A 14020-nucleotide genomic window follows, 5' to 3' on the forward strand; every position below is an offset into this window, starting at 1 on the left:
CTAATGTCATCTAGACAGCTTTTCTGGTAATCCGCGTATACCTCGAATGTCCGAACGCCCGTGTACTCCGCCTTGCCGCCGGCATACACACCTTCCTGCTTGTCCACCAGCAGCCACTGGTGGCCGTCGAAGGTGAACGTTTCGTTGTACCGACGACCTTCGCCCCCGTCCAGCTCGAGCGTCGCCGCCGAACCGTGTCGGTTCACGCGCACCACGTGCCACTGACCGTCGTCCACGGCGATGGCGTTCAGCCAGATGTCCTTCTCCTCCGTGCGCAGCGAGTTCAGATTGTACCGGAAGCGCAGCCGGGCGTCCTTAATCTCCAGGATGCCGTACTCGCGGTTGTGCTGGTCGCTCACGCGGAACAGCTCGCCGTGCTGTTCGCGCGTCCGGAAGCGCAGCTGAATCTGCGTGCTGAACCGGTCCGGCTCGAAGCTGAGCGCGTACTTGACGTAGCTCTGCTGCTTGAAGGTGGTCGGAATGGTGGGAATGTTGCACGCCGGCCCGGTCCAGCCCGGCCGACACTGGCAGCGGGCCTCGGTGAAGCTGCCGACGCAGTTGCCGTGCTCCCAGCAGCGCGACGTCTGCTCGCTCTGGCTGCACACCTCTTCGGTCTGCGGGCAGCCGGCGACGCTGTTGCGCGATAGCCCCGGATGGGCCAGGTCGTACAGCTTGCTGTTGTGCACCAGGTTCTTGATGCACCCGTCGAAGCCCTTGCCCATCGGCATGTAGTTCCAGCGGTAGTGCGTCGGATCGAACTGCTCGCGGTAGAAGCCACCGATCTGGAGCGGCGCGTTCACGTTCAAGTACTCGTTGAAGGGCGGTATGGTGCCGCGAGCCTGACACGAAGCGTCGTCGAACTCCGGCGGCGAACCGTCCTCCATCTCGGACACCTCGGCCGACTTGCAGTAGTCCACCACCATGCGCACGTTCTCCGTGTCCCAGAAGATGTCGAGCCGATGCCATTCACCATCGTCGAGGCTTTTCTTCGTCTTTACGCGCAGCTCAAGCGTGCCGGAGCCGAAATCGATCAGCAATCGCGGGAAACCGCGCTCCAGCTCAACGGAAATGAAGTCCGACACGAGCAGCTCGTCGCGCTCCGGTGGCACGATCGGTCCGTTGTACAGCAGCAACCCATCCGATTTGCGCGTGATAAACTCGAAGCTCAGATGCGAATCGTCGCACATGTCCAGCGGAGGGTACCAGGCCCACCCGTTACCCTTGAAGCTGCGCGTCGTCTGCTGGCAGCGCGGCCCGGTGTAGCCGGTCGGGCAGGAGCAGCTCAATCCGTAGCGCGTTTCCATGCATCGGCCTCCGTTGTGGCACGGGGAAGATCGACACGATTCGGCCTTGCTGAAGTTGCGCGCACCGCACGTACACTCCGCGATCACATCCACCCGCACGCCCACCAGCGACGTCTTGTTCGCGTTCACCATGTACGGCAGCGAGCTGATGTCGAGCGTGTTCGTGCACGAACCCTCGCACATCTGGTTCTCGTACAGACACTCGTCGATGCCCACCATGGTGATGTTGATGCCGACGTCCTTCTCGATCTCCTCGCGGTGCATCAGCACGATGCCGTTCAGCCTGACCGGCTTGTAGTACGGCGACCCATGCGCGGAAAAGCGCACATCCGTTAGCGGAGGGTGCTTACGGCGCAGCTGCACACTGAACACGTCCACGTTCTCCCGATCGATGTTGAGCAGGTCGGCCAGCTTGTCCTTGAACCGGTCCGATTTGCTGCGCGAAAGGCTCTGCGTGCGGTAGTTCCACACACGTATGAAGTCCTCATCCGTAATGCCCGCTATCCGAATGGAGCCACTGTTGGTGACGGCCTCGTGCGGTATCTCCCGCACCGTTACGGTTACGTTGGCCGGCACGTCCGCCTGCGTGTGCTTTCGATCGTACACCTTGAAGCGCAGATGGTAGCGACCGTCGCGCGTTCCCTGGCGCATCGTTATCATGCCGGTGTCTTCGTCTAGCTTGAAGCGTGGATGTTCCTGAGCCTCCCAGTGGAACTTCTTGTCCGGTAGATCCCAGTCATCGAGGTCGTACACGTACACCCTGCCGATCTGCGTGTCGGGCGCTTGCCCGAGGTAGTTGTACACGAAGATATCCTTCGAGCCCGGTTGCATCTTATTGTCGTTGACGTCGCCTATGACCACCGTGAGCGTGCTGGTGCCCGTCATGGCCGGATTGCCGTGGTCTTTGATGACGATCGGAATGAGGTACTCCTTCTGCTGTTCGCGGTCGAACGAGCGGAGCGACGACACGATCGCCATGCCGTCTCCGTTGGCACCCTTCTGGTCCTGTTCCACCTTGAACGACGCCCGGATGATGTCGTCCGCGCCCGGGTCCAGGCGGAACTGGAATGGCGGGCCGTTGCTCTTCGAGCGATCGTCGTCGTCGGTGGCGAGGATCTCCACCACCTTGCGCGGCGGCACATGCTCCGGCAGCACCGGCCGATAGTCCTTGAGGAACTTCGGCGGGTTGTCGTTGATGTCCTGCACAATCACCGTGAGCGTGGCGGTGGCCGTCTTCGGCGGGATGCCATCGTCGATCGCAAGTATCTTCACCTGATGGCGCGGTGTGACCTCCCGGTCGAGATTGCGCTGGATCGTGACCGTGCCCTCCTGGTTGATCGAGAACTGGCGTTGCCGGTCGGACGACCGGTCGATGGCGTACGACACCTTACTCTTGCCACCCTGATCCGGATCGGTCGCCTTGAACGTTTCCAGCGTCTTCCCGACGTCCGCGTTCTCGTACACCGACACCTCGATGTTGGGGCGCTCGAACTGTGGCTTGTTGTCGTTAATGTCCCGCAGCTTCACCACCACCCACGAGTACGCGACGTGGTACTTGTCGTTGTCGTTGTCCTCGCCCTTGTCGTTCACCTGGATGCGGAACCGGAAGCCGTTGCTCTGCAGCGGGTCCTCGTAGTCGAGCGGCTGGACGATCTTCAAGCTGCCGGTGCCGTCGTTGTTGCGCACCATGGTGAACTTGTCCGCCCCGTACCCGCTGTTGTCGATCACCTTGTACTGGAACTTGTTCGTCTCGTCCTCGTCGTGCACCGTCACCGTGAGGATGGGCATCTCCGGCAGGTTGGTGCCGTCCGTTTCGTCCACCTCGGTGAACCACTCGTCCTTGGTGAACTGCGGCGGCATGTCGTTTATATCCTTGACGCGTATAGAGGCCGTCCCGGTCCCTTTCAACCCCCCGCCGTCCATCGCGACGACCTGTATCGAGTAGTCCGGTGTGCGCTCGCGGTCGAGGCAGCAGACGGCCGTCTTGATGACGCCGGTGTCCGCTTCGATTTCGAATATCGGCGAGCCCGTCTCCTCCTCTATCACGTTCTTCTCGATGGAGTATATCAGCTTGGCGTTCGTTCCTGTTAATTCGTGCCGAAGTGGGCGCAAAATCGTTACATTAAAACCAAAGCTCCAGCCCCAGGGGATTTCCACCGAACAAGCGATTTGAGGTCCTCCCCCCACTTACCTTCGTTCGGGTCGTCGTAGTCGACGGCCGTCATGGTCATTACAACCATGCCGGCGGTACCGTTCTCGGTCACGTTGCCAAAGTAGACACCCTGCGGGAAGATCGGTGCATTGTCGTTGATGTCCTTCAGGTTGACCTGCACGTCCGCGTACCCGACCAAACCCTCGCCGCCCTCGTCCTGAGCAAACACCGTGAAGCGCCACTGGGGCCGCCCGTTCGGTTGATCCCGGTCCAGTGGCTGTTGGAATGGAAAAAGGAAAAAGAAAATGGTGTTCGACCAAACCAGATACATTAAACGTGCCACTACAAGGTGATAAATCCCCATTCGACCCCATTGACCTTTTTACGACCGCAGGTTCATCCAGCACGGTGTAGCACGGGATCGAATGAACTGCGTCGGAAGGAGCGAATTGGAAAAGCAGAAATCATTGCAAACAACACCTCCATCCGGCGGAGGGTTTAATCCGTGCGGACAGTTCCCTGTCATACCGGTTCGATGCGAACGGAACGACATCATCATTACCGCGAACTGTGGCAGAAATCGATCGCTGTTCGATTTCCCGTTCAATTAACTCAACAAATTGAAAATGGTACTTTGTGTTTCATTTCCGTGGCACCGGGAAAATGGCGTGGGGATGAATTCGTCAAAGAACGCCGGACAAAACGAACGATTAGATCCGTTTTCCGGGGGATGAAGCCGGAGGATATCCGGGATATTGCTCTTACTGTGGAAACCGTCCCCGGAGGGATCGTAATGGAAAATGAAACTAATTGTGCTCGTGCTGGTTTGAAGTGGAAACTAGCTCCAGTGAAGGGTCGTGCAGGCAACTACAGTGACGATTTTTCAAACAGGTTACTGACGTGACAACGACCCTCCGGCACACAGACGTTACAAATGGTCCGGCAGCAAAAGCCGAATGTTTCGTTCGTGTCATAGCGACCGACCCACGTGTCCCGTGTTTTGGCAAGTGGAGTGAAATTTCTCGAGCGCAAAACTCGTGTCTTCTGCGAAGAGAAATCGCTCTGAGGGGTTTACCTCGAAAAACAGATGGCGCTGGGAGAGAGAAGTTGAATACGGTAGCTTTTCCTTCCAACGATAGCGGACCCCATGCGAAAGCGTACAAGATGGAAATGGAAGAACAAATAATCCGTGATTTATATGTTCTGCTGTCTCGGCCAACTCTGCACGGAACGAGGTTTTATCGTTAGCGCACACAAAACGCTTTTCTGCTGATTGAATAACTTCACAGAGTCCTTTCCAGTTCAATCGAGAATAAAGATTATCTGCAGTAGGCAAAACATAACGATAAACTGCAAGGAGAAATGATGAATAAAGTCAATCGCAACTTAAAGCTTTCAAGTAGGTACATACGTTATGATATACAAGTATTATTTTGGGAACTAAACATAGTAAAATGTTTTTGAGCAGTTCTAAAATTGAATTTATTATTGAGAGTTTGGTAATGGTTCCATCGAAGAATTTGCAACCCTATTTAGTTTCACCACGTTAACACTTTCATGAACTTATTGTATGCATTGTTTCACAATTTCATTTTGTTCTGCTTTTGGGAAATACACTAACGGCTAAAAATTTGCATGGCAATCCCATAAAATGGGATACTTGCCGGTGATTGGTCGAAATATGCCAGGTCCTACTGGCGCTGCGGTTAGTGAGCTCCGCAAACTGGTGCATCGCTTGCACCAACGATGCAGTATGCATGAAGCTAACTTTATTATTTCACCTGTCCCGGGAACGCCCGGGCGTTGAAACATTTCTTACAATGTTTAATAAATTATTCAATAGCCTTAACGAGAATACCATCCCGATGTGAACCCGGCCGGGTGTGTGTACGTCTGTCCATTATAACTGAGGCAGCCCTCGACACCTTAACGTTGGGCGGTAGCAGCAGTTGGTTAGACATCATTCCGTAGACGAACTCGTGTCCACCGATTGCGCTTTTCCAATGGTAAATAATTAATTAAATACAGCTGGACGAAGTTAGCTTAAATGGTTCCGATGAAGTCCCGGCAGGGAACGGGTCCATACCATGCACAGTTACAAACCGTTTCACGTGCAACGCCATTGTACGGAGATGCGTGCAGTTTCGGAAAGAAAGGAAATCACCGTCTGCGAGATGGTGGCCATTTTGGAGACTGATTAAAATGAAACTTCTGGCCTAGGGACGTCCGAGAAGATTGAAAACTGTTGAAAGCGTGCGGTTAATTTGTGGCTGCGGGCCTTCTTGCGGCAGCTTGCGGTTTCCTGCGGGATTGTACATTCACTCCCGTATAGTTTGTTTCCTCATGGCAGGAAGAAGGAGGTTTAGGAGAACATTCCGAGGTATGCAAATGAGAAGATCTAAGAGAGTTCTCAAGAAACCCCAACGCAACGGAGGACACCTTAGCTACCCTTAACCTTTTACCATCAGAATGCAGGGCCATGCTATCAATCAGAGTATATTCGATTGAACAACGCACGCATCGGGGTTGCTATGGCAGATCGTCGGAAGAGCGCAGCAACGACATTCGTGGATTAATTCTAATTGATATTGAAATGATCTGCCATCGTTTCCTGCCACCCGACATCGGCTCGCATGCGTGATAATATTGCCGAAGGAGGACTCGTTTGCAATTCGGCATGTCCTTGTGTATTTCAATTGTTTCGTGCGAAAGATCTAGCCTTCCGCAAATGCTGGAGGCGGCCGAACCTCGAAGACATTGAGAAGGGGAAAGTGAGTGAAATAACGCCCATCAGGAACATTTACATGAATATTTCAGCGCGAGAGGAGCCGGGTTCAACCCTAAAGCCATAAGGTTTTATGACTTTCCAACCGCTGTCGCCCTCCTTCAGCCGTGTGTTTTCTGGCTTATGACATTTCGTTTTTCGTACGGCTTGCCGTGATCTCTTTCGAGACGGGCTTTTCTTTCGCCGGTTTTTTGTTTCGGGGTTATTCTTTTTTGCGACAACCTGCGTGATTTTGTTCTTCGCTCCAGCGCAACATTCAACGAGCCATCAAACTGTCGTTAGAAACACAGATACAGGCACCGACAGCCTCTCTCTCCACTTGGCTGACAACGGAAAGGGCAGCCTTGGACGTAAATCGTTTTAGGGTACCAGCTCGGCAAGCATAAACCGTTCGGAACATGGGCGCAAGGCGCAGGCACAGAGCATGTTAAGCGTTGCTACAAAGTGAAAATAAATACGGCACATTCAATGGCCAAAAAATTGAAGCACGAAAGCAGACACGAGAATCAAATTAAATGTCCTACCAAACGTAGAGAGCGAGCAGGCGAGAAGGAGGGGAAAATCCTGAGATATCCCGAGAAACCCCGAAGTTCTTTTGTTTCCCACTTGAAGGATCGAAAATTGTTGGCGCATTTTCTCTCCGTCCCCCGTTCCGGACTCATAGCAGATCGGTGGTCGGTGTGATGGTGGGATGGGAAATGATAAATTTTACGATATCAACAACAAAACCATAAATAAACGTTCATTCGGATTGATCGGTTCGCTGCGTGTTGACGAGTGCCAAGGAAATCCTATAAAATCTTGTTCAAATATATTTACTGCATCAGGGCGTCGGGCCCGGTTCGGGGGAAATCAAACAATTTCCGGATACGATAGCAACACAAGCGCACCAGACAAATAAGGCACCCCAAAATTCCTGAATTATAGCGAGCGATTGAGCTTCGGCAGAATTTGTGAGTCGATAAATTTTGCAATAATGCACCCGGGCTCTGCTTTTGATTGGCCTCGATTGAATGAACGCATAATTGGCTGCAAAGTGAAAGTACGTCGAAAGTTTCGGGGAGGTAGGAAAGTCGGTTTCATTGGAACTGGTTTTAATTTAACGTTTCATTATAATTAATTCCATCCACTTTACTTCAATACTATTCGACCATAATTAACCAACGGGGAACTTGATGAAGATTCTTGTAAGGGAAATCAAACCTGAAGCCATTTTAAAAACATTTCCCGTGGCTTTCTCCTTCAGTTCAGCTTGTTGAATAATTTTTACCAAGAAAATTACGGTCCGCTCGAGGTATACACCATATTTTGTCCTACGTTGAAAGCTACCATCATTGCAGCGGAATCTTCAAACGACGCAGGAAGCAAACTATCATTAGTTGGATGTTTAATGCCGTAAAGCATCGCACCGACCGGGGGGAAGGGGTGGGCTAGGAAAAAGCTGGCAAACAATTTCATAATGTTCCTGTAATTTTTGATAGCTCAAGCTCAGCGGCTAGAAGGCAACTTCTGCCAACAAAGCAAAAAGGGGAGAAGAGGGGGCAAAAACATGATGGCGCTTTTCCGCGTCAGTGTGTTCTCAAGCCTTGCCACGGCGCGGCGAATGGAATGGGGGTTGCGCAAGATGTCTGGTGCTGCTGCGGGTCATGAAAAATGCATCAATGGAAATGTGCTGCCCGCCTGCCAGCGCGACGCGGTTCGAGTTCCGCAGCCGGGAACTGGAAGGTGGAGGCAAAGATAAGAGGCGACCGAATTTGGCTGGTTATCATAATTACGGAGCGCTTTAAGGGAAACACAGCGGGAGTCTTTGGCCGATTATGGCCCTCCAGGCGCCCGCTTTTCGTTTTCTGCGAGCGAACGTTCCCTTTTTAAGTAGGAATAAGTTGGGGATAGAGGGAACTTGCAGAGTGGAAAAAGAGTCCAAGAGGTTGAGTCTAAACTTTCCCGTCGTGGCGTTTTGATAAGTTTCTGATAAGTTTCACTCCCCGGGTGGGGTGCCCTCCTAGAGAAACAGGTAGGCGAAAGAACAAAAAACCGGGATGATACTGGCACGGAACCTCTCACCATGGGCGCCAGGAGCTACTTTGTGAGGCGGGAGTTTTTATTGCCTCTTGAGTGTCACTTCCGGGCCGGCTGGAGCGACGGCTATACAAGGATCACTCTCTTTTCACGGTGAGGTGATTCCTTCACGTTTTGGTCGGGGAGGGACCGAAATCTCAGCCAAATGTTCTGGGGCCTACCCTGGAAGATCGGAAAAACCCTAATCGTCAAGCGACACAAAAACCCCTGCAGAGTGTTATTGAGTGGAGCGCGCAAAAAGTGGTCAAGTGGCTGCTGCTGCTTCTGCTCACGAATGATTGCCAAAAAAAAAACAAATTTCCCTCAGCTTTTTTGTCCCCTCGGTTGGCACAACTTTTTCCATTCTCTTCGAGCCTTTTTGCTTTTCCAGCGGGCACACAGAACGAACAATGGGAGGGAAAGCAGGCCTTAAATATTATTTATTGAACCTTTTGCCTGGCGCTTCCCCTTCGCAGCCTATCTTCAGCCCGTTCACCCTCTCTCTGATGGCATGTGAAGTTTTCCCTTCAATCTACGACTGGCTTTGCTATCTTTAACTCACTCTTTCGATTCTCCCGAATCGGTGTACAATTTCTTGCCAACTTGACCGGAGGGAAGTCAGTGGATTGGACACAGAATGGAAGGAAAGTTTTCCTGGAAACCAAAAAAAAAACAAAAAAATACCCAGAAGGCACCACAACTCGAACATCTTTTCTCATTTGTTACTTCCCACTGGGCACAGCTAGGAGTCGCTAAAGATACGGGCCCCATTCTTCTCCCGCGCGACGCGGGGTCTCGTGAAGATGCGAGCGAAGTTAACGTGAAGTTATTTCCACTCCCGGACAGTTGCGATGGCGGATGAATAAATATCATTTTCCCACTGCACATGCCGTCTACAATGGATAAGGGGGTTTGATGGTGTGGGGTAGCATGTTTGGTGACTTTACCCGAGCTTAGTTAGCCCCAATCGCTGGGGCGATGGATTTGATCGGTTTCGAAGAAATCAGAAGTAAGAAGTTGCGAGTCAAAGAAAGTATGTGAAGATATTTCACGCATCGTAACGGAGCGAATCTTTTCTATAGTGGGTTTCCAAGGAAAAGCTCTTTTATTCGCTACCCTCGAAGCACGTCATCTCCCAAACAGCCGGCGGGTGGGATTGAATGCCGGCTAGAAACTTTTACTTGCCACTATTGGCCACGATGGATCGGTTGTGGAGTGCGGAGTCGCTTTCGAACCCAAGATCGAATCTTTCCTTGTCTTTTTTTTTGGCCCCGGGTTCGATTCGCTCTGTCAAAGCGTTAAATTTGGTAACTTTTAAGTGGCTGCTGCAGCAGCCGTCGGAAACACTCGAACGTGGGGTTTGGGCGATAGGTGTACGCATTCAAGTGCCAGCCGGAAAGCACCGTGACGATGGCACATGTAAGTGCGGAATCGTCGTTTGTGCCCCTCGTCAGCGGTCGTCCGTAAAAGTTCCAAGGCTTTTGCAAATGTATTTTTAATGGTTGGCTTTTATTTATTGACTGAGGGACTCTGTCCAGATGGCGACCGCTTGGGCGAAAAGTTTTGCAGGTGATATCGGCTGCAAGTCCAATGGAGTTACGGTTTTCCCACCACGGTTTCGTCACCACGCCAAGACTTCTGACACAAGCTGTCAATTTCCTCCTAACCGTGCGCATTATTTTAGAGCCGGGAAATGGGACGACGTTTTCCCGGCGGCATCAATCATTGGTGCGATGGTTTTCCCAGCGAAGGAACATTATTTCCACTTCCCTTCGTAAGAAATGAAAAATCATAGCGGGAGCAATTATCGTTAGATTTTGTTTTTTTCGTTGAAAACTAAAGCCAACCGGAAAAGAACAATCTCCAAGTCAAATAAAATTCCGAAGCCCTGTGTCAGCCCGATGGGAGTAGGGAGTGGGGATGGTTTAATTTGTTCCGACCACTTCCGCCGTCTCACGCGGCGCTTTCAAATTGCATCCAATTATATCGCAATCGAAGTTTCGCATCGGTAAGTTGTGAGTTTCATTGGAATTTATGACTCGCTCTCTCGCTCGCTTTTCCTGTCGGTTACCAAAGAGCGCTGAAAATTAAAAAGAAGAAAGCATCCCCAACTTCCTGCTGCGTGGGCTTCAAAAGCAGGAAGCCTGCGTGATCCGGTTTCCTAAACCGAACGTGATGAAGTCATTAATTTGCCGGAAGAACAGCAAGAAGATTAGTCCCGGCGTTTGCAGTGTATTATAAACGAATGTCGACAGGCCGCCACACCCTTCCCCCCCACGCGGACGATGCCGTACCATCTTCACGCCAGAGCTTTCCGAGTTCTTTGTGGGCAGTGGGAAGGGCCGGTGGGGTGCGGGTCTGATATCGATGTCGATGTGACGACACGGAAAGATAAATGGTGCTAAGTTTTTTGATTTATGACAGCTTACGAAACCGACGCCAGGAATACTTATGCTTCAGCAGGAAGTGGAAATGAGGACGATGGATGAGGGTGGCGTTCCGATGGACTGCACCGGACACGTCCGGAGAGAGAGAGAGAGCTGAGGGACGCGGAATGTCCCATAATATGCTTGTCGTCGCTTGATTAAGCGCCCATCCGTAGCGCGCTGGGCATCGAAACCGGGAAGGATTGGTTCGGGGTTGGACAAAACTTCGGGTCTTGTGGTTCCCTCCCGGAGATTCCGTGCCGGTTGAGAGCTCCGGACGAAAACCGAGCAGACGCCAACATTCGTCCCTTTTTCTCAACCAAACGACACCAGTTTGAACTGAAGTCAAACGGTTGCGATGGACTAAATCTATTCAATTTACCGAATTGACCCTAGACCGAGACTTATCGATTGGATTGAATCTTGCTGATTCCACTAAAGATCCTCAACTGAAAGCGCTGCAAAAGTTACGTCCAGTATTGGGTGGTTATCCAGAATACAGGAACCGACTGGAGGAATACGTTCTGCCCACAATGTGCTGCCTATTTATGGTCCTTCCCAGCGTCCAAGGGTTCACGAGTGACACGCAGTCAGGACATGGACTGAGACAAAATTATAGTTAATTAAGACCATCAGTGCCCCCGCCAACTTACCTTGAGTACGAAGATCTCGCCGGTGGTCCGGTTAATGTCGAACTTGCTGTTGGCCGGATTGTCCGGATCGATGCCCTGGCCGGTGAGGAAGTAGACGATGTTCTGCGGCCGATCCTTGTCACCGTCCGTCGCCGTGACCTGGGTATGTTGTTCGGGTATGTTGCCGTGCGTGTTGCGGGAAGAGAAACGGAAAAAGAATAAGTCAGCAGTCCGGGGGTTGTCTGATTCGTATCGAGCTAAGAAGGTTGGAGCTAACAGAAAACAATACAGCACAGTAAGGAATGTTCATGCAAATTAAATAAGGGGAAATCACATAAAAGTTAATCATAACAACGAGGGCGGTAAGGATTAGTTTACGGGGGACAGGATACCGAAAGGAGGAGGAGGATGGTTAGTATGCAAGCAGATTTTCCATTTCCACCCTTTTGCCATCCGTAGATGGATGCCGAGGAATCCAATACCAGCACCGGGATTAAGATAATTTTAGATTTGTCCTCCAACAGTCTTCGATTATTCATATTTAAAGCTATACACAGATAAACATGTCGCAATGCTCCACCTCGAGCCGGCGAGTTTTGCAGCGTGCGGGAGAGGGGAGATCGTCATCGCCCGCTCTGGCGATGCAACCGCACATAAATCGAGATCTAAGCTGATTAGATTTCACTCATCAAAGGCTGGCTGATGTGGTTTGCGGAAGGCGAGCGTTCGTTGGAAGATGGGTTTCGGAAGGTGCACAACAAACAGCGAACGATCGAACGCGCGGCAACAAGAGCGGTGGAGAAGAATGTGCACCACACGGAAAAGCCAGACCCCAGAAGGAAACGGGACCCCGTATCGACCCCCGGTGGGGTGCATTGCACATTTGTACTGCATTTTCCGTCCCGTTGAACCTCAATGGAGATGATGATGTACGCATAGGGCCTTCTTTTGCCGATGTGTAGTGGTGTGCTACGGTGTTATCCCACTTCGTTTTGGGAACCATTTTGCCCGGAACACGCTGCCTTCGTGTCGTTGAGGAGAACTTTTCCGAGTTTCCCGCGCAAGGCTCCCCCCCCCGTAGACGAACCCCCTTTTTGACATCTCCGCATCCCGAAAAGCCTAATGTGAGGATGGATTAGAATTTAATTAGCACCGGGATCAAAGGGATCCCCAAGCGATAGCACCGATTTTGTCGCCCAGTGCGCGAGATATGATACAGCTTGCGAGGCTGCGAGGAGGCTTGAGAGCATCCTAGGCGCGGGGGCGAAAGCATTGGGAAAAGAAGATTAATGGATCCACCGAGAACGCTAATGAGTGACAGTTTAACCGTGATGAAGCGAACTCCCACGTACGGATGTGCATGGGTGCACTTGTGCAAACGCACATCAGCGCAGGGAAGTCATCGACTGCGTGTGTGTGTCTCCATATCACAGAGCGATCTGGAATGAATCCGGCATGGCTCCATAATTGGTAACTTTCCCGTCGCTCGTCGGAGTCAATTTTACGGCTGAAAGCACGTCGTAATTAAAAGTAAGGAGTTCAGTACAGTGAGTGCCGCGGGATGTTTGATGTACTTTGCTTGCGTGTTGTTGCCGCGCTGTACTGGCGTCGCTTGAAGTCAGGACGTTCAGTAGGAATTTGATTGAAGCATTTATTCACTCGTGCGCCGGCACACTACAGAATCCCAATCGATATCGAATTGCCGGCGACGAGACGCGTTCACAAACTCTGCCTTTGCTTGGAGAAACTAACACTTTGAAGCTACTCTGCCGTATTTGACGAGACGGAAGCGCACAAAAGGGCGTCAAGTGAAAGAAATATTTCATCTCAAAGGAGTACGGCGACTTGATCGATTCGTAGCACTTGATAGACGACCCAATCTCGACCACGGTGCGCCAGTGAAACATTTTCCAATCGGGAACGTCTTGAACGACGCTGCGCTGTGCCATTCAGGGCAAGTTTTATTTTTCACTCAACACTAAGACGTCTAAGCCTGTTCCTCGATCAAAGCTGCGGCCTCATTCGACGGGTCAATAGTTCACTTGAGATAACATCTGCCTAACGGTTTCCATAGTGGCGAGGCAGGCTGTGATTTCATCTGCCAAAGCGGATCTTGAAGGATTGGGGTCTATGTTGGCGGACGTGTCCCTAGGGGAGTTGAACGATGTCTAGCATGACGGGAAAACGGACACATTTTGCGTACATTTCCTACTTGTTTGGTTCGCGATGTTGTCCGGAAATGCAACCGCGGGTTATAAATCGTACGTTGCATACCGTGTAAGGCCGGCTTGTGGACACCATTTTGCATTCGTGTCGGTTGCGTAAGACCGAGTGTGTTTGGTAGATTATCAGCCAATCGGAGTGGGCATATCGGGTTACGTTCTTGACCAAAGCTCCCGGAAAGGGATTCTTACCACCGTAGCCAAGGTGACGATGTCAGTCTCTGTCAACAAATCTGCCAGACAGAAGCCGAGCCCCTTGCATACGACACCACACAGGTCAACTAGGACAAACTGGTTTCGGCGAAGCGAACGGTACGACAGCAGCATCTCACCTAGCGGCTGTTTGGGCTATTGATTGGCATTAGATCCCGCCTGGATGGTTTGTGGCTGGAGCCCGTTTTGCATTCGACCAAAACCAAGGCCGAGCCCTGGAGACGTGTT

General features: G+C 51.6%; 1 protein-coding gene across 3 annotated transcripts in view; it reads right to left on the bottom strand.

Moving 5' to 3' along the window:
- The window catches only part of LOC131266193 (neural-cadherin), a 181561-nt gene that overhangs the window by 15878 nt on the left and 151663 nt on the right, over positions 1-14020 (bottom strand). For all 3 annotated transcript variants that reach the window (XM_058268585.1, XM_058268586.1, XM_058268587.1), the window contains 3 exons: positions 11379-11516; positions 3496-3733; positions 1-3388 (listed from right to left, as the gene is read on the bottom strand). In XM_058268585.1, the coding sequence (XP_058124568.1) occupies positions 1-3388; positions 3496-3733; positions 11379-11516 (3764 nt within the window). The remainder of the gene's footprint in view (positions 3389-3495; positions 3734-11378; positions 11517-14020) is intronic.

This window comes from Anopheles coustani, chromosome 2 (genome assembly GCF_943734705.1).
Source record: "Anopheles coustani chromosome 2, idAnoCousDA_361_x.2, whole genome shotgun sequence".
Classification (NCBI taxonomy): domain Eukaryota; kingdom Metazoa; phylum Arthropoda; class Insecta; order Diptera; family Culicidae; genus Anopheles; species Anopheles coustani.